Here is a 21,450-nt window from a genome sequence, read left to right on the forward strand (position 1 = left end):
ATTAATTTTAGGGATTTTTGTATAAGTATAGCATTGTCTATAATTATAGTAGCTAGCACTATAACTCAATACACAGGACATCCCCAGAGGTTGCATTTATGGAGCATCTTCATCCAGCCACAGGGTTCATGTGGTTGAAGGAACAGCTGAGCACACTTAGTGCTCAACATCCCCTTTTGAGTTTGTTTTGACTACAGACCAGGAGCTTACATCACATATGCTCTTTGTAGCTCAGCATGCATGTAAATATTATATACACAGAACTACTGCCTGCATGCACATGTATAGAGCCTATGCAGCTATAGCTATAGCAAGTCTATATCATGATTACCTGCTGGCCATTGTATGTACTGATAGCTTGGTTGAGTGCTGTGTGCTCTGAGATGTTCTGTGCTTGCAAATAAGATGACTTTGTGCTGAAGTTTCCTTCTGGAGGGATGCTTCTTGCACTGGATGACACAATCTAGCTGACATATTGATTTGGTTTCTTTGCAAATATTGATCGATTGATGTGACTCACTGTTGTGAAGGTTAACTAGCGATAAGATCCACCAGCCTCCTTTTATACTGGATGCACATTCCAGGCTGCATAGCATTCCATGTGGCATGTGTGCAAACATGCAATATAAAAAAGGGGAGGATCTAGCTCAAAAGCAAGCAGTAAGTTTTGTTAATTGCAAGATAATTATTGGAACAAAAAACAAGTGATATAAATTTTAATTGAGACATGCATGCTATATATAATTATAAGTCAGTCTGATTGTCTTCACTGTATCCCCTCATGCAGGGCAGACGTTAAAAAATGAAGTAGTAGAGTAATAGCAGAATGATGAGGGAGCTGACGATGAGACAACCAAAAAACAGCCACTTGTCCTACACAGGGGAGAAACAATGGTGACAGTAACACAAAATAATAATCATAATTGGATATGTACAGTACAGGTCAGCTGAAAGTTAAACGTTATAACGAAGCCTTACCGCGTTACAATAAAAAAAATCTGCGTGTAAAACGCTTAGCTAACGCTTGTCTAACGCACCGACCCGCGGGCATAACGAGCGGTTTCTTAGTAACTTTGAGTAGGCAGGCTCAATCTTCCAGGAATTTGCAGCTAGCCTTCATGTGCTAATTACACTAGCTAGTAAGTTCCTGGAACTCTCTATCTCCTGGAAATCCACTTGAACTCACTATATATATATATATATAGAATGAGACTGAAGCACCCACCTAAATTCCATGCGTGGGCTGGTATTTCGAGGAGAGGCGCCACTCAAGTTGTCATTTTTTCTGGCACAAGATATGTGCAAATTCTAGAAGCATCATTAAATATACCCCATTTTCGTATTGCAGAGCATATTCCGAAAATTAAAACTGCGAAAACAAAATGTGGCACGTCACAATTTTGAGCTGTACGAATATTTGAAATATTGAAATTAAATATTCGTCATAAATTTTGCACCAGTGACGAAAATTACCCGCTATACGGTAGTCGATGCTGAAAGCAAGTTTTAACATTCCGGAGAATAAATAAATTCATGCGTCATTGAGCAGCAACCAAGCAGGCAGAATAAAAATACATCAGAAATTCAAAAATGATATAAGAACCCAAACTGCTGCGTCTCATTAACTTCCCTGCAGTATAAGTGTACGCTTCATTGACATCTGCTTTTGATGCAAGCCATTATAAATGAGCATTGACCACAGGTTACCAAGCACCACTATACCGGTTACCATGCAGACACACCATAGAGAGGAAGTCACTAACACAATAAAGCATACTTAGAAACAATCGGAACTAAAACTAATTGCCCACAGATTTTTGTTAAGCATATCATTATACAAGAGATTGGTCATTTCCTGTGGGGTAACCGTGGTGTATGCTGACATAGTAAAGCCTTTCAAGAATGTACGGTTGGTAGATTATGCTGGTGATGACCATCATTCAATAGGCATATTTTTTGGGTGAGAATTATGCAACAAAATAGGAACATTTATAAGTTATTTTTGTATATGTGGATATTTTCTCGTCATACGACTATCCTGAGCCGTACAAAAATTTGAAATTTAAAATATTAATTTGGGTAGTTCATATGAAAATGTTCACCAACAAAATTGTCGTTACCCGCTATACGATAATAGGCAGGTTTTGGAATACAGGTTAGTCGAGTCAGTAGTAAAAACATTTGTAGGCCTGATGGAAGTTTATATTGATTATCACCTTGGTATTCTATATTCTAGTGTTAATAGATGGAGTCCATTATTCATAGTTTGATGTTACTTACTTGTGTGACGACATGTACTTTGGAGGGAATAATAGACGATTTGAAAAGAATAATGGACCGTTAACTTGAGCATAAAAGAATAGAATAATAGGTGATAAATATCTCGAGCAAAATCTATATATCCCTAGCATCAAGTAATCTTCCATCAGCTTTAAAACCTCACCAATATAGAGTTGGCAAATAGCTCTTCATCCCATTACTGTGTGTGTGTGTGCTGGGTCATGGATCCATATCAACCTTCCTTTTCCACCTTCCCAACTATTATGTAAAAACACTTATATTGGGGAATATCCACTTTCCCCATAAATGTGTGCAATATGTGTGTGTGCCATGCACTGACTCAAGAATGCAATCTAGTGAAAACACTGGGAAAATAGAAACCTTCCGTACATACAAACTTCCCCAATAGCCATGCAAAGAAAGCTTAAGAGAAGCCGTACAAGAAAGCTGCTAAACCCGCATTACGAGGAAAAAATAAGATCCTGACATACTTTTATCACTCCCGTTTTTTAAAAAAATTGTCTTGTGTCAACTCAGATAAGAGGAAACTAATGAAGGAAGTCAAATAACTTGTATGTTATCTGTTGACTTAATATTAGTCCATACCAATAGTTACAGCAGTACCTGTCAGTATAGTTTGTAATTTTTGAAGGTTATTTTTTGCGAATTGGACTTGTAATCTCGCTTTGACATTATTTTTGCGGCTTTCGTGTTTAAATCAGCGAAATTCATGGAAATTTGTTACACAGTGTGTGTGTGTGTGTGTGTGTGTGTGCACGCACAGCACTTTTTCACATCACTTGAAATGCATATTAGACAACGTAAGTCAACCACTAGCTACAGTACACAGTGGGACCACACTATAGGCTCTGTACACTAGTCTACACACTGCAGGTCAATCAGTAATCTATAGCTTTTTGTTTTTAAACTTAAACATATATTCCAAGCGAGGTGAAGGCTTGTAATTTCATCACCATTACTAGGTACCTCTGTAGTCCTCTTCTCTATGAGCCTCATGACTGTCGTTGATAGTCCCAATGTGTTAGATACATCCAAGATCTTGGTCCGTACGCCCTGAGTGTGTGTGTGTGTGTGTGTGTGTGTGTGTGTGTGTGTGTGTGTGTGTGAGGTGTACGCCCTGTGTGTGTGTGTGTGTACCGTATATCTTCTAATTACCTTAATGTTACTATTATAGACGGGTAGTATAATTTTAGCGTGTTCAGATTTTTCTCTGTTTTTAAGGTACTAATTTTGGCGGATTTGTAGCAAATTCATTACCACAATATAATTATCTCAAAAGATGTACAAGTATGAGTTTTAGGAAAGTTTAGAGTCAGATACAGATGAAGAAAGGACTAGCTTGCTTAGCATACTCTCAAAAGTACATTACATTATACGAAAGTACATTAGAAAAAAGAAAAAAGAAAAAAAAACAATTTTTAATTTTTAATTTTTAATGATATTCATAATTTTTTATTGCATTTTATTATTAGCGCGTACTTAATTTAGCGTTAATTACAAATTCACTAAAATTTGCTAAAATTAGTACCGTTTACAATAAGGTATATATCCTGGACACTTTTCTGGGAAATTTTCATTGTTCTAATAACAGCATTTGTTCTAAATATCCCATTCCAAGCAATGTAGCTTTATATAATTATACTAGCAACTATTACGTTCTAATTATTCCGGACATCTCACATGGGTTGTTCCAATTAAACACAATTTGCAGCCTGATAAATTTATACGGTATGTGCGTGTGGGTGGTGTGTGGTGTGTGTGGTGTGTAGACTGCCCACACTGGTTGGTGACGGTGGTTGGTACTAACCACCTCTACACGACGATAACCACCTCTTAGGCTAGCTAGTTCACCACATGTTAGGCTACATAAAAGAGGCAAATGTGTGTTTTGAATCGAGATCAAGGATTGATAAGAGCCACCACTTAGAAAATTGAAGGCACATTCCTGTGTATATACGTGTCAGCAAATAGAGGTTTGGAGGAGGCAATCAAACGAGCACTTTTGGGGGATTAAATACCAAGCAGCCAAACAACACCGCACACACACCCACACACCCACACATTACACACACTACATACGCGGTGTCCATTTGAATTATTTGAATTTCACTCACTTTCTAAGAAACGTATACCACAAGCACTTGAGGTAAAGATGTGGCGAGATAAGTTGCTAGGCAACCAGGCTATCGGCTATATAGCACAGTATAATAGAACACATAAAACGAGCTCCCTTACCAGTACATCCAAAAATGGTAAAATTCCGTTCTCCGCAAAATTCAATTTTAGGACAATTTCAAAAGTGGCCAATAAAATTTCTTAAAATTACATAATGTCATGCAGTTGTACACGTACGGTCTGTTCAGTATGCTCAGTATACATAACATACATGACTTGTACATACACATAGGCTAGCTATTCGCAGAAAAAATTATAGTTAATAATGATAATTTACGAAGGCAAATAGGTTATTAAGATTGATTTCATGGCTGGCATGAATGGACTCCTCCGCATGAACAAATAAATAAATAAGTCAGTGTCTGATGAATTATCAGTGTCGCCAATTTTAGAGTTATGTATATCGTGGGGTAGGAGTGGGCTCCTCATAACAACGCATTGTAGAGCTCTTAGTTTATGAAACGAGGAAGTGATCTAGACAATATATACACACACACAGTGGGGTGGGTTGTTCTTAGTGTTCTTAGTGTGGTTACGTGTGTATAATAGGATGAAAACTAAACACAAACAGACAGAGAGAGAGTGAGGGTTTGACCAGATAAGGTTGCAACTGTTCACATGTACGTACGCACATGCACGCACGCACACTCACACTATACACACGTGTCCATTGGAATTTCACTCCACATCAGATTATTAGATTAAAGAGGTCAAGTGCAGACATTAGCAAAATCAAGTGGCTAGAGTATTTGAGGTACACAACCACAAGCCATTAAAATTCAATTTCTATAAATGCCATAGAAACAACTTCAGTAATACATTAAGACTTGGGGTAATATATTCACTCTATAGTGCACACATGACCTTAAGGTAAACACTGCTGCTGCTGCAATTAGCTCTGAATTAGAGTTTCTGACAGTGTGTACATACACAGTCTTTAATCTGTGCCGGCATCAAAGTCATACCAAAGGATAGACTGAGGTGCTAGAGCAGCCACTAAATCAAAGCATCAAGAATAGTTTAAAAGTCTATTTAATTAGTGTGTGTACAACTGTTATAACAGGTTATTAGCAACTGAACCCACCACCTCCCCCCCCCCCGTGTTTTATAATTATATTTGTGCTGAACCCCCCCCGTGCTCCTATAAGGTCTCTCTGTGTTGAACCACCCCCCCCCCCACCACTGCTCAACCCCCCCGTGCTTTGTAAGGTATATTTATGCTGTATACGCACACATACACGTAGGTATAATAGTACCCCTCAAATGGAACAATTAAAGTTTTTAATAACAATTAATGTTAATTAATAGGTTTAATACAGGGGTGAATTTAACCCCTCTCCCACTAGTGATCTCACAGGGGGTGTGCATTTAACCCCTCTCCCACTAGTGACCTTCTTCGGGGGAGGCCTGGGAACACCACTTGTTGGTACAACCACATGCAGAATAAGCAGAAATCAAACTACATGTACATGTACATGCACATGTACATGTACATGTGCATGTACATGTACATGCATGAATTTGTACAAGTCGTAATAATTATGTATAATTATATTATAAGTGCAGGTTGTCAAGGATACTGGAAACACTTAACAAACTTGTAATTGGAAGGAAGGAAGTGTGTTCAAGTCACAGGAATGGCGCTTCAGCTAATCAACCCTAACAACAAAGAAGAGCTTATTGTGCTGAAATATGATAACCAAGGGTGGGTATAGTTTCGATGGTGGACAGTACAGCTTCTTTGTCTAGCCACAGAAGATCTACGCAATCTGTGATCTTTGAATGGGAATTAACAATTAAAGGAAATATACGACCCAAAATATTTATAACGGGAAAATCTACAAATTAATTAACATACGTAAGTGAGGGGGCGTGAGCTACAAAATGCACTCTGCCGGAAACATGTGCCCTGAGGTAATGACTGGATGGAGCCAGCTAGGGAGGATGGAATGTCTGGTGGATGTACAGTCATGAGTGTCGGCTAATGTCAGGTTCTATTAGCTTCCCCCCCCCACAGTGTAGCTGCTTACCCCCCACCCAGACTAAGTTGTAGCGTCTCTGGCTGCTCTAAGGAGGATGGTAGTTAGTCTCCCACCAGCAGAGACAGTTAGGCTTCACGTTCTTGGAAAAACAGGTAACACTATCTTTAACGGACGAAGGATGGGAACTGACAGGAAGACCCACAAATTATCATACGTGCAAGTACAGGGCGTGGTGTTACATTATTGCGAACATGTACTCATACATGAGTAATTCTGATAGTTTTATAATTTATCGGATATAGTACAGTTTCATCGTCTAGACTATGAAGCCTGAGGGCAGCTCTCCAGGAAGAACAAGCACTGCTAGCTTTGAAAGGTATGAGAGACGGAAACACCTTAAGGAAATTAAGTAACCAAAAATATGTCCAACAGTAGGAAAACCCACAAGCACGGGTAGGCGAGTTTCAAAATGCACTATTGCAAAACTTGTACACTGATGTGTGCTCCCCACTACAAGCCTGCTGTTAGCAGCATGTAGGTACGTTCATATTTAGACAATTTGTATCGTACGCTTCCACGATATAATCACTGACAGGAAAGGAACGCACACTCAACGTAACACACGTGACAGTGCACCCTGTTGTTATCTATAATTATAACTTTGAGTCGGATAATTTGTCTCAGGCCTTAATTAACTACATTATTATACATAACAATTATTGGGCGTTACAAGAGCTTATAAACTGATAGGTTTTTTACTGTACACAGATATTCAATTTTTCACAACACACACGCATCAAGTTGTCAAACAATTAGAGAGAATACTTCATTCTAGTAATTAGAACGTACGCAAGCACGAGAGGGGGGGGGCAAGACATACCTATAGGAGTAGCTGAAGACAATAACTGGTTTGGTAAACTTTACGCTAAATATACACGTTTGTGTTCGTGTCATCTTACAGCTGTGTTGTAGTTCTGGGTTATATTGATAAATATTTAGACATGAGATCACTCAAGTGTGGAGCTTATACTCTAGCATGTATTAAACACTCGGGGCTACCACTTCGTGACATGTGGCTTATTACAATTCCAGACATAACTTCTTGACTCCTGCCACAGGTCAAGACTAGCTTGCATCAGTGATATTATGTTGTACATTTAAAACCGCTGCATGCACTAGAAATAGACACATGCGTGTGTACACAAACTATTATCATAACATGTCCTGTGCTTTTATTAATTGTAAATTGGCATTTTAAGAAGCAATTAAAGTATTTAAGTTATTAACAGCGCATAATTATACGTACATGTGTATCACCACGGTTACTATGGCTAGCTATACGATATACACATGTATAGTGGATTGCACAACTGTAAAATAATGGCCTAAATTAATACTTAACCAACCTTACAATGGCGACAAAATTGCTGGCTTTCAATGCGGATAATATGGTGAAGGATTTCTCAAAACAGAATTACAGCGAGAGTACACACAGACAACTTGACTATTTCAAAATTTCGAGAAAAACAAATTTAAAAAATGTTTGGAATTTTGAATTTAGGCGGACACAAGAAATACAACGTTTTTTAATACCAAATATGGAATTGAGGTGTCGCATTTTTTACGTATATATAAATTATTATCGTACGTTCGTGATTAGTATTGACAACATATGTAACGTGAACACGAGAGACAGTTAGTTACCAACCACCACTACTGACCAGTCAGCAAGTCTATGTGTATTGGACTCGCCCTAATCTAAAAAACCAAACCTTCAATTAAACTACAATAATTATGCCTGTACACTGGCACACACCTCTCAGAAATGCAGGTGTGATTTCGGAGGAGGATTGCACGCACATAGTTCATTAGGTAAACACAAATTTATACGCCCTCAGGAAATGCTCGCAAATTAGTTCTACAACAATCGTCATAATTACACACATACATTTACGTTGTACAGTGATGTGCCCACACTGGTCGGTGGTGGTGGTGGGTATTAACCATCTCTAGACAACAATAACCACCTCTTAGGCTACATATTAGGTAGTTTAGAAACAAAAAAAGTAAATTTGTGAGTTGAGTTGAGAGATTGATGATTAAAAATATTCACCAATTTTAGAACATTCTCTCTGACAACATAAAACATAATGCTCTCACTTCTCACACACACGCCCACACATACACACTCCTCACACACACCTTGAGAGTGAACCCCTGGTCTCGGAGGCTCGTCAGAACAGCTGATCCATGGTCGAGGAGAGAGTCGAGATCTTTGTTAGCAGTGCTCATCCGTTGGTTCTGGTGAAGGGAGTCATCAATTGTGATGCTACTCTCCGACTGTGTGTGTGGGGTGTGTGTGTGTGTGGTGTGTGTGTGAGGGGGTGGTGTGGATGTGTGAGGGTGTGTGTGTGGTGTGTGTGTGTGTGTGTGTGTAGAGTTAGTACGTACTGCAATCCGCTACTGCAGAGATAATTATATTGGTAACTATGATTATGGAATTTCGGATTTTGAGTGTGCAAACAGTTAGTGATCTAATGACAACACACACTTATCACACGTAGCTGCTCCACTCAAGCTACATGTATGAGCCCCCACAATATTGATCTGGGGAATTATTTGACCATCAAAATCTAAACATGACACCTTATAAAGCTAGTAAGAGAGCTGAAAGAATTCATCTTCTAGTTTGGTAATAGGACATTCTACCCTCAAGTTATGAGCCATCAAAGGTTGCTCCTTACATGTACACATGCATGTACAATGGCATACATACATGTACACATGCATGTACAATGTCAGCCAAATATCACATGTGCCTCGATCGAAACCCATTAAGCAATTTGCTGCAATCAACTCGTTAAAACGTTAGTTCTCATTGTACACACAGCTGCAAGTGGTGTCACAACTTTGGAGACCAACTCTATATATAATATATCCACGCTACTAAGGCAACGAGTACAGATGTGCATACCACCTTACGAGCAACAGATGACATACAAGCACAGTGGCACGGGTCACACCCAAGAAAGCACTACAATGCTACTAGTAGCAGTGGTCATAGCAATTACGGGACTACTCTAAGAGAGTGAAAACAACAGATGCTCGTGCTCACATGTGCAGTACAGGTGTGAGAACGAGTGGGCGGTCGGGGTAACTAAATATGTAACCGACTCTAGCACAGTTGCTATGGTGAGGATAACCGTCACTACAGCTGGAAAATTTGGCGGGTACTATATTTGGCGAATGATTCATTAATTTGAACCAATTTGTCGTCTCAGGCGTGGTTACTACAGCAATGACGTTGTGTCCACTGGAAAACTTGTAATTTGGCAGTTTAAAAAGTTACCGACCTTGGGTAAAATGCACCAAGTCGTCAGTTATCTGGTGAATGGTGGTAGCACGTACGTCGATCATTGCCTGACATTAATCGTCACTGGAATGCATTACACAACACACATAGGAGGAACTGAAATTCCTTAAAGTCGACTAATCCCTATTACATGTACTATATGGGATGGATATTGCAACTAGAATACACACAGTGTATAGTTTAAGTTACAACCTGTACTTACAACTGTGCACTTTCATATAAAGTGTTCCAGCAGCTCTAATCACTATGATATTGCTGCCTATTCTATATTGAATAGTTGCGGTTGTTTGGGGTAAACACATGTCAACAGTTCATACATTGAATAGTTTGTTTGCTATGAGAGTGGGTGTATGGTAACAGAAGGTATGTCATCCAGAAGTATACACGGGCAGTCCATTGAATTATATGATGACCTTTAGGGAACTAGAGCATATGCATACTAGATAACTGACACGACTTGTGGGTGGAAGACTGAAATCAACACATGTCAACAGTGCGTGCATGCACTGAATAGTTTGTTTGCTAAGAGGGTGCAAACATTAGATAGAACAAGATGTCACCAGAAGTATAATTTTACAGTTCAATTAAGTACGGGGACTTTTAGGGAACTAGAGTAGAGCACACGCCTAGAGAGAAGAGACGTGACTTGTACAGACAAGATTGAAATCAACAAACAAAATAAATGTCAACAGTTCATGTACTGAATAGTTTGTTTGCTAGAGAGTATGCGAGCTTGGTACTAACAGAAGAAAGAGATGTCACAGAAGTGTATACATGCAATCAATACGAATAATGATTATGATGACCTAAACTTAGGAAACTGACAGCCATGCATATAGTTATTGAGAATACGTGACTTGTGTGTAGGCAGATTGCAGTCAACACACAACCAAGATCATACAGGGCACATGATGGGATAGTAGTTATTGTATCAACATGAGTGGGCGTGCACCAACACGAGTGGGCGTGCGTTCCTTAGTTACAACATGTGCACAAGCCAGAGGGGGGGTCCCCCTATTATTACAACACCATTAATAAATTTAATTAAATTTATTGCATCATTAATTTACATACGTAGATCTTCCGTCTTAAAGCAGTCCGACTAATTACGAGCTATTTCCTAATCACCTTGACATCATTATACGTATTAACTAGAATGTTTTGCGAGCATTAAACATAATATGCAAACTTTGATCACTTGTGCAAAATAAAATCGCAAAACCTAAACTAGCACTGGTAATTAAATTATACACGACCCTTGCCAGAACTCAATAATTATACAGATAGCAAAGGGTCAAGTTTTCTACTGATTTGGCTCATTTGCAAAGGTTTTTCACCAGCAAAATTAGCTGACAGCTGCAAAACCACTTGTTAGATATTTAGATATGAACAATAATACTCTTAATTCTAGCCTAAGAGCTTGCATTTTTATTAGGGCCAGACTGAATGATTTAGCGTAGTTGAATAATTTCAGCCACTTCAAAAAAATTAATAAAGACAGAACCTAAAAGGGTAAGTTGGGTCGTCGCCCGGTTTCTGTGAAACTTCGTTTCACAGAAACCGGGCGACGCCCCAACTTGATTATGTACTTGAGAAGGAGTATGATGACTTCAAAATTTAGGGAAATTACTAACCGATTTGTAAAGAAGTGAAGAAAAGTCCCCCAAGAGGGAATCGAACTCACGCCTAATCTATAATCTGATCTACGAAGCCACCACCCTAACCACTAAGCCACACCTATTCTGTCCCTACAGATACATACAGTGGATTGCAGACTAGCAGTGCACTTGCAAAAGAAAATTGCCATGTAGTATAATTATCATTTCATTCTAGCCTTACCTGTACATGTAAAGCTTGCTCTTTTATTAGGGCCAAGATACCTATAATTTATGATAGCATTCTTGAAAACCTTAGTATGTACATGTACCTGTGCTTTCAACAATGCTTGCAACGATTTGACTGACTGTAGACGTAATTTTTTAGGGGGAGAGGGCAAGCCCATGCCTAGAGCCCATCCTAGAGCCCATCCTAGAGCCCATCCTAGAGAGGTTTAAAGACAGTCTGCATGCTGAAAAATGGTTACCAGTTCAGTTTGCTTTCTGTACATACATGCTACCTAGACAGTACAGGAATCCCTCTATAACAAACTTCCAAGGGTAGTTAGTGGTTAGTATTAGAGACCACACTGAAAGCCAAAACCATTCATCAGAAGACCACCATGGACACATTACTCATGCTGTTTCATTCATTACATGCCCCCCCCTCCAGCTTGCACATACTAACAACCATACGTCAGTAAATATTAGTCATCATTATTTTATTGAAACTACCGTGTAGTAGTGATTCTCGCATGACATATGTACAATACATGATATACAGTATTGGGTTTCGTATATACACAGTTGAAAGTGGACATAGAGAACATATGTTGAACCGCGTAACAATAGCAACAATCAGATTATAAGTACCGAAGCTTACGTCAGCTATTGACCATGTCTAACGCAATACTATCCAACACTGAAACTGCACACGCACACAACACGGAATATTTTCTAAGAAAAACCAATAGAAAGATACACAACAAACTTAACTTTTGTCATTCTATTCGCACCAATAGGGAAACCAGTGTTAGGGGGAATCCCCTATTTGTTACGCTACATTATACCACAACATGATTTTTTAAGAGGATTTTAAATTACGTTATCATTGAAAAATGAGGCTGCTATTTGCACACAGTCTATAGTAACCACAGCAAGCTATATAGTACTTACAACATTGTTGACCCTTTACCAGTTTTACAAAACACTCTATATAGCACTAATAACATTGTCGACCCTTTACCAGGTAAACACCGAGCTATATGGTACTTATAACATTGTCGACCCTTTACCAGACGACTACCAACGCTAATATTGTGGTTATCTATTAAACGCTCTTTACCATACACACATAACCCTAGAGGTGGGACTCACATTGGTAGTGAATCTTCTGGAGAGAAGCTCTTCTCTTTGTTTCTGTTCTTGCTCCTAAGAAGAGTAATATAATAAAAGTAAAACCTGCCTACATACATATAAACCATTGTAACATTGAACATCAATTTGGGCACAATCAATAAAGTTCCTTTGGAGGGCATGACCTCCCTGATATCGAAAGGGGCATGTCTTTATACAACAAGGTATTTTAACTCCACCCGTACAAATACCAGTAATGCCTAGCCTAACAAAGAAGTAATGTACTGTCATAAATATCCCCTCCCCTGCATAAATTATCATTATCATGAGAAAATTAACCCGATGTTAAACACTTACAGGCATGGGCTATAGCCTACGATATTTTGTCATTGATTTTAAGACACCATCTTATTGAGCTCATTGTAAGCTTTCAGAAAATCATAAAATTAACAATATTGGACCAACAGAACTAAAGTTACAGCCGTTCAAAGATGCTCTATTGTGTGCTTACAGCTGCTGACTTCCTGTGCTGGTAGGTGTGGTAGGCATGTTGTATCTGTTGAAGATCTGCTCTCAGCTGATCAACACGGCTGTGTAAGTGGGGGTGGGGTTAGAGAGTGGGGGGCAGTAAGGGGGTGGGGTTAGAGAGGGGGGGGCAGTGAGTGGGGGGGGCGCAGTTAGAGAGGGGGGGGGGGCAGTGAGTGGGGGGAGGGGTTAGAGAGTTTTAGTATGTTGTGTTGGGTACAGTGGAACTCATCTTAATGGCCAACTGTGATATAAAGACCAGGTCCCAAATGAATAGTTTGTGTACAAAACAGCCCCTCAACAAAAACCACCTCTGTATTAAGGCCAAAACATTGTTCCCCAAAAATAAAAAAAGGTATCCAAAGAGGTTCCAGTCTGTTCTCATTAGAATAACAGTTGGCCTACGTACATTACAAAACAGAGGGCCAGAATTTGCTTAATTATAATTATAAAATACCCCACTCAGTGTATATGTGTGTGTGTGCGTGTCACTCACTTCCTGGCAGCTTGCCGTTGTGTGGGCGGTTGCTTTTGAGCAAATATTTGTAATCTGTGACAGTCTTGCTCCAACTGCTGTAGACCATCTCCTATCCGGGATTCAAGTACTGTGTGTGTGTGTGTGTGTGTGTGTGTGTGTGTGTGTGTGTGTGTGTGTGTGTGTGTGTGCGTGTGTGTGTGTGTAATTTCGTTCAATTGTTGAAGCAATCTTGAAACAATAGGCAGACCCATTTAGACTAGTTACTATGGTAACCAGTTTACTATGGTAACCAGTAGACATTACAGTACACACCATCGACAAAGCAAGTTTCAGTACCAAAATAGAAAACCACACGAAATGACACAGCGTTAACTAGGGGATAGTCAAAATATGCTCAACAGAAAGGTTGTGTGCGGTAAAGATCATCAAATAAAATTCAAATCCCATTCTACACGTTGATTACGCCACTATAATATTATATGCCACTGGGCCGGTACCTGTTTCGTCCATACTCATTCCTGACACTAGTTCTTGTACCATTCGTTGGTTGTCTACTAGATACCTATGTGGATGATGAGGGGGGGGGGTGGATTATGAGGTATCACACGTGTAGGGAGAGGTTAATACAAACCTTTGTACTTGCTGATGGAGCTGCTCCATTGCTGTATCCTTGGTACTTGGTGTATATGGTGTTTGGTGTTTGTCTTCTTGAAAATTAAACCACATGGACACCCACGCACCGTCCGGTGGGGCATGCGCATTACGTCCCTTTGTCCTGTGAGCACAAATGCCCTTTGTAGAGCTTTGCTATTGTGAGCTGGTCTGCATGAGCTCATTTCATCCACTCTACAAGACCCCACTGAGCTGCTGCAGGACTGTGTCCAGTCACAGTCACAGAAGACCACCATCATTTGAGCTGAAGCATCTTGTGTAGAGTCTAAGTGGCTGCTGCACTTGCCACAAGTTCCATCCACCCCTCTCTATAGTGGTCTGCTGCCTGATCAAGCTAGCTACAGGTGAGAACTGCTTACACTGCAATTGCACTGGAGCTCATGCAGCTAGGATTGTCCTGTACCAAATATTCTATACAAACCACATGTTTTTATTATTATAAGAGGATTCGAGCTTTGTAGGCTGCATATAATTATTAGAGCTCAGTTCGCATGCCGCATGATAAAGCCCGAACATTTATTTGCAAGTATCGATCCATTGTACGAGTGGACTGTATAAAGAGGATAGGTCACAAACAATGTTGAGTTAATTACTGGGTTTGGTTTATTGAGCATCTGCTCGCCATATCAACCTGCTGCCATCAAAGACTTAGTAATTAAATGTTGGAAAACCTACTAAACAAGTCAGTCACAATTAAAGTAAGGTCTCATTCTACGTTACAAGCATTTGCTAAAGTGTTTGTGACTATAAATAGCGTATAATATATACGTGCCCCAGGCAAAATTCGTAAACAATCAACCCTTTGTTGTATAGTCAGTTCTATGGGATATCCGATTACCATATCTTTATGAGGTCAACCCCAACAATGGCAGCAGATGGCCTCAATGGTCAGTCACTGATGAAACATTGGTCAGACTGTAGCTAGGATACCGTATTCCTTGGAATTACCACGCCTGCTGTGGGAAGCTAGCAAAAAGTTCGTAAACACGTCCATTGTGTGGGTGTATCGTTTGCCTGAAGGTATGTAGGTACAGCTGCTGGTTCTTTATCAAAGCTTATGATGCTGGCAGTGGTGGTGATTACCTACTTAAGTGTATGGACTTAGTGGTAAACTACGTCAGTGTGGTTCCATCAAAGCACCAATTATGGTCAGCACAATCACTTGCAACAGTTGCAGGCCTTTCAGTTAGTGTGTGTAGAGCTTCTTGAGCAGCAGTTGCCCTTCTAGTTGCTCATTACCTATACCATGTGGTCAGCATGCATGACTAGACTTTGACAGCATGTTCGCATGGAAACTGCATATACAATTATGCATGCAGATTATTGAACCTAGTACTATATAATTATACACAGGAGCGTAATAACTTATCACATAACACACACACATACACCACATAAATTATGCAGGTCATGGAGCCTAATACTACACACAGGAGCGATTCAAAGCCGTTCAACAAGTTTAGTTCTCCATCAACAACCCGAGTGTCTTCTCCGTCCTCGTTCCCGTTCCAACCAGTGAGATCAAAGTTCATCGGCAGCTTTATCCACGAGGTCAACTTCGACCCCCGGCCGGTAAAGCAACGTCCTTCAAAACGAGCTAGACAGAGAATCAGAAAGAGACTTGCTAAACTGGAACTTGAAGACAAAGCAAATAAAGTATCTCCTGAGAGTGGGTATGACACAACGTCAGGTGATTGCCAGACGCCACGGTTCTCCTCGCCCGAGAAAAGTAGCTTCAAATTGACAGAGACTCACCAATCTCAGAGCAAGAAGAAAGAAGTGAAACAGGAAAGAAATAACTTGCTACCCGCTGCTGCAAATGCATCCAGTAAGCCTCTGATATACTTACAGTGTTTTATGTTCCTCATTCTAATTCTCGTAAATTGGTTCTTATTACGTGGATAATTCTTATTTTGCAGATGAAGGTAATACAGTTTCCTCACGAGCACGGACCACCTCTGTTAGTAGCGTGAGCAGTTTAATCACTGACAAGAATCTTCGTAGGCCGCTAAAAGACCTCCACAGATGTGAGGTCTCCATTGCCAAGTATGAAGCCATGCTATCAGACGTAAGATGACACAAAGTTGTAATAGGCATTGTTATACAAAGTATAGTGAAATTCAGACAACGAATTTTTTAACAATAGCAGTACACAACGTCATTGTTAATACACTCACTAAAGAATGCAAGCAAAAATTAATAGTGTCACTATATATCTCTATTATACTGCATACCATCTTCTATTCAGTATTATTTTGTCCCTGCAGAAATGCGAAGAAGGACAGGTTCAATTGAGAGATGTGTTCTCCAGATTGCGTCACCAAGTGGATGAGCGGGAGACAGACCTGAGGCAAGAGCTGACAACTGTTAGGGACAATGCTGGTATGTACTGGCTTAATCGCCATAATAATTAATGGGTGTTGGGGCGTGTGCGGTAACTAACTCGGTGCTTTTAGTATAGGTCCTTATAAGGTATTTATACAAGAGTGCATGGAGGGGGGGTGGTGTAGTTCTAGCTTCCACTCCGAATTCTTCAAAGCAATAGCTATAATTATATATATATATATACGATTATCAGGACTCAATCTCATGTCTCATGATTATACAGCTGGCTGCATGCATGTATCACAATAGAAACCACATACCTTTTTTTGATTGGTCAACACTCTTTCTGTTTTACTATACCTAAGGGCAGTATATTATGTGCATGCATGTCTTCACAGTTTATATGATTCTCCATGCAGCTGCTATTTTGGAGCGGCGCAAGAGGACTGCTCTTTACCTGAGGCAAGCCACCGAACAAGTGGCCAATCTAGAGGAGCCACAAGTCGAGGAGCTCAAGCAACAGATAAAGGTGAGTGGGCGTGTGTGTGTAGGCTTCGCTGGTGCCGTCTGTTTGCCCACAGCCACTTGTTAGGTGAAAACATTAGTTTCAGTTCGTATGATACGTAACGATGTGTAAAACAAGTGCAGCAATTTTGGCTTTCCTTGTCCAAATTAAGTCGTGGTTTTGGTACTATAGACACGATAAGAACAAGTACATGTACAATACACCCACTCATTTGTACGCGTAGCAATTTGTGACAGACCGAAGAGTGGACGAAGAGATTGGCACCATCACTCGTTTCCAAGCCGACTTAGACGATATTCTGAGGCATGTAATGGGCTTCGGAAAAGGTGCAGCTATATATACTCTCTCCCACTGATAGTAGTTCAAAGCAACCTCTGTACTAGTACCAACTATTTCTGGCACGTTACTATAATATACTTTCAGTAAAATGTGTTAAGTTATGCATGGCTGAATTGTCGTGTCCATAGATAACTATACTATACCAGCTCTTTTGTTTCCTCCCCCTTGACCCCCCCCATCATTACCCCCCACCCTTGACCCCTCACTCTTGACCCCCTTTATAACCCCCACCTCCCACCCTTGACCCCTTGCAGTGAACAACGTGAGGCACTTGTACACAGAGTGGGAGGAGAATCCCGGTGAAGCCATAGAGATGAGCAAGCATCGTCTGTCGTTCCCAATCTCCGCCCACCATCGGTTCACGCCCTCCATCGACAGCGAGGTTGATAGCTCCTCCCCCGGCAACTCAATCAGCTCCAACAACATCGCTAGTTCTTGTAACAGCAGCTCCACTGCTTCTTTGCTGACCGAGAAAGAAACAAGTTCTTTATCGCCTCCTTCACCAGTAGAACAGAACAACAACTCTAAAAAGCCGAAAGAAGATTCTCCAGTTTTGAAGGAATTGACTCAGAAGATAGGTCAACAGGCTAATGATGAAACTGATGGACAGAGCGCCAGCGGAAATAATGAGCCAGTCGCTATGAAACCAGATGCTGTAGCCGATGGCAACAAAACTAACAAACCAATCTGTGCACTAACATTAAATATTGAGACAACGAAAACGGAAGAGACGATTGAAGAAGAAGAAGGACTGGACACGATTGAGGATGATGGGCAGAGTGATAAAAAGATTACACCTGAGGAGCTGCTCCTAAAACAAGCCAGAGTGAGAGAGTCCCTTAAAATGCAAGGAGTGGTGAGTTTGCTAGAATTCTATGCATTCAATTTTTCAGAAAGCTTAGAAACAGACCTTTCAAATAATGTCATAAAATTTGCAGATGTTCAAACACACCCCCTCTCGTTGACTGTACTATACGCGCATGTACCTTTGCATGGACAATATAATTATTTGCAATGTAGACTACAAATCATAATTATTACTTGTCCGATTTACTGTGTTCTTTCCCTCCATATGCAGTTTCTCTACGACCCCATCACCGGCGAAGGTGGGACAATACAACATGCATGTATGATACCCATGCAGTACTAACATGTACATGTACATGTATAGCAACATGCATAATTTATACAAAACCTAGCTATTATGCATGTAGTAGTACGACATACATGCTATATACACAGTACATCTCATGCATACATTGATTAGCTATTAAAATTAATCACTGCATTTTTAATAATTATTTACTTTATTGCTGCAGGTCCACCCCCAACGCCCCCACCACAAGCCACACCCCTCGATATGGGTATAATGGCCGACCACGATTTACGACCTTTGTCCCCTGCTAGCAGGAAGAAAAAAACGCCCACACAACTTCGGAGGGAGCGAAAAAAGAGGCAAAAAGAACGAGAGAAGCGACAAAACGAGATTGAAAGAAAAGTACGTGAAGATTCCTCAAAAAGTATATCTTCTGGTGAATCAAGTGACTCTAAAACACCCGACATACCTAACACTGATAAGAGCTCTTCTGGAGTGGAGGCGGAGTCTAAGGTCAACTGGAGCCACGCCCCCTTGGGGGGCGACGATCGTGACGCTTCGAGTGAGAACAGTGAAGGTGAAGACAGTCCAATCGATTCTGGAGTAGTGCAGATAGCGGAGGAGACATTAACAATACCTGCTGATCAGCAGACCAATAAAGAAGCCACAAATCAAGACATACCGTTGCATTCAGAGGATCAAGCCATTATAACCGTGGAAACACCATCAAGTAGCGACCATCTCTGTAGTGATATGAACAATGAACTAGACCAAGGCCCTACTGTATCAACTGATGATTATGTGAACTGCAATCAAGTGGAACCTGACACTCCAGCAACTAACTCTTCTACTAGCGAGATATCGATACCACCTTCATTCGAGGATGAATCAATTTTGTCATCTGAAGTCCCATCTTTGAAGCAGCTAGCTACAGTTGTAGCCACCGTTACTGAGGTTACCAGTCTGCCGTCCAATCAGCTACAACTTGACGATCCGCTGTCGCAACCCCCTCCCTCCATAGAGCAACAGACCATCGGAGCACCCCCCCTTGACTCAAGTGATGGAGAACACAGCAAGCACGTCATTGCAGACAGTGAAGTACCAACCATTGATAAAGAGGACGATCATCAACCCTCCATAGAGCAACAGACCATCGGAGCACCCCCCCTTGACTCAAGTGATGGAGAACACAGCAAGCACGTCATTGCAGACAGTGAAGTACCAACCATTGATAAAGAGGACGATCATCAACCCTCCATAGAGCAACAGACCATCGGAGCACCCCCCCTTGACTCAAGTGATGGAGAACACAGCAAGCACGTCATTGCAGACAGTGAAGTACCAGCCATTGATAAAGAGGACGATCATCAACCCTCCATAGAGCAACAGACCATCGGAGCATCCCCCCTTGACTCAAGTGATGAAGAACACAGCAAGCACGTCATTGCAGACAGTGAAGTACCAACCATTGATAAAGAGGACGATCATCAACCCTCCATAATAGAGCAACAGACCATCGGAGCACCCCCCCTTGACTCAAGTGATGGAGAACATAGCAAGCACGTCATTGCAGACAGTGAAGTACCAGCCATTGATAAAGAGGACGATCATCAACCCTCCATAGAGCAACAGACCATCGGAGCACCCCCCCTTGACTCAAGTGATGGAGAACACAGCAAGCACGTCATTGCAGACAGTGGTGTACCAGCCATTGATAAAGAGGACGATCATCAACCCTCCATAGAGCAACAGACCATCGGAGCACCCCCCCTTGACTCAAGTGATGGAGAACACGGCAAGCACGTCATTGCAGACAGTGAAGTACCAGCCATTGATAAAGAGGACGATCATCAACCCTCCATAATAGAGCAACAGACCATCGGAGCACCCCCCCTTGACTCAAGTGATGGAGAACATAGCAAGCACGTCATTGCAGACAGTGAAGTACCAGCCATTGATAAAGAGGACGATCATCAACCCTCCATAATAGAGCAACAGACCATCGGAGCACCCCCCCTTGACTCAAGTGATGGAGAACATAGCAAGCACGTCATTGCAGACAGTGAAGTACCAGCCATTGATAAAGAGGACGATCATCAACCCTCCATAGAGCAACAGACCATCGGAGCACCCCCCCTTGACTCAAGTGATGGAGAACACGGCAAGCACGTCATTGCAGACAGTGAAGTACCAGCCATTGATAAAGAGGACGATCATCAACCCTCCATAATAGAGCAACAGACCATCGGAGCACCCCCCCTTGACTCAAGTGATGGAGAACATAGCAAGCACGTCATTGCAGACAGTGAAGTACCAGCCATTGATAAAGAGGACGATCATCAACCTTCCATAGAGCAACAGACCATCGGAGCACCCCCCCTTGACTCAAGTGATGGAGAACACAGCAAGCACGTCATTGCAGACAGTGAAGTACCAGCCATTGATAAAGAGGACGATCATCAACCTTCCATAGAGCAACAGACCATCGGAGCACCCCCCCTTGACTCAAGTGATGGAGAACACGGCAAGCACGTCATTGCAGACAGTACTCTTGATATGCAGGATGTCTCATCAATTGATAGAGAAGAATAGATAGACGGAGTATTTTAATTAATTATAGGCAAAAATATCAACTTTGTATTATAAGCATTATAAGCACAGCATTTCTGCATTAACGTTTCTTTGTTTTTTAAAGATGTTATAATTA

At 41.0% G+C, this 21,450-nt stretch overlaps 3 protein-coding genes across 3 annotated transcripts in view; 1 reads left to right on the forward strand and 2 right to left on the reverse strand.

Moving 5' to 3' along the window:
- LOC135337540 (protein Wnt-1-like) overlaps positions 1 to 546 on the reverse strand; it is a gene marked incomplete in the record, with an annotated part of 4,917 nt that extends 4,371 nt beyond the window's left edge. The window contains 1 exon segment of the mRNA XM_064533472.1: positions 332 to 546. Coding sequence (XP_064389542.1) covers positions 332 to 474 — 143 coding nt within the window.
- A 115-nt stretch (positions 547 to 661) lies between these two features.
- On the reverse strand, positions 662 to 14,521 carry LOC135337541 (Golgi SNAP receptor complex member 2-like). The gene is made up of 8 exons (XM_064533473.1): positions 14,417 to 14,521; positions 14,283 to 14,347; positions 13,804 to 13,912; positions 13,294 to 13,372; positions 12,804 to 12,857; positions 8,661 to 8,798; positions 3,268 to 3,354; positions 662 to 873 (listed from the first exon to the last, which is right to left on the reverse strand). Exons 1-8 carry the CDS (start codon positions 14,509 to 14,511, stop codon positions 796 to 798), a joined length of 705 nt encoding a protein of 234 aa, XP_064389543.1. The 5' UTR covers positions 14,512 to 14,521; the 3' UTR covers positions 662 to 795.
- Positions 14,522 to 14,573: 52 nt separating this feature from the next.
- LOC135337232 (uncharacterized) lies at positions 14,574 to 21,420 on the forward strand. Its single transcript, XM_064533126.1, has 9 exons — positions 14,574 to 14,801; positions 15,865 to 16,285; positions 16,377 to 16,525; positions 16,725 to 16,839; positions 17,202 to 17,311; positions 17,532 to 17,634; positions 17,902 to 18,503; positions 18,726 to 18,753; positions 18,967 to 21,420. Exons 2-9 carry the CDS (start codon positions 15,868 to 15,870, stop codon positions 21,333 to 21,335), a joined length of 3,894 nt encoding a protein of 1,297 aa, XP_064389196.1. The 5' UTR covers positions 14,574 to 14,801; positions 15,865 to 15,867; the 3' UTR covers positions 21,336 to 21,420.
- The last annotated feature ends 30 nt before the right edge of the window (positions 21,421 to 21,450 follow it).

This window comes from Halichondria panicea, chromosome 6, assembly GCF_963675165.1.
Source record: "Halichondria panicea chromosome 6, odHalPani1.1, whole genome shotgun sequence".
NCBI lineage: Eukaryota > Metazoa > Porifera > Demospongiae > Suberitida > Halichondriidae > Halichondria > Halichondria panicea.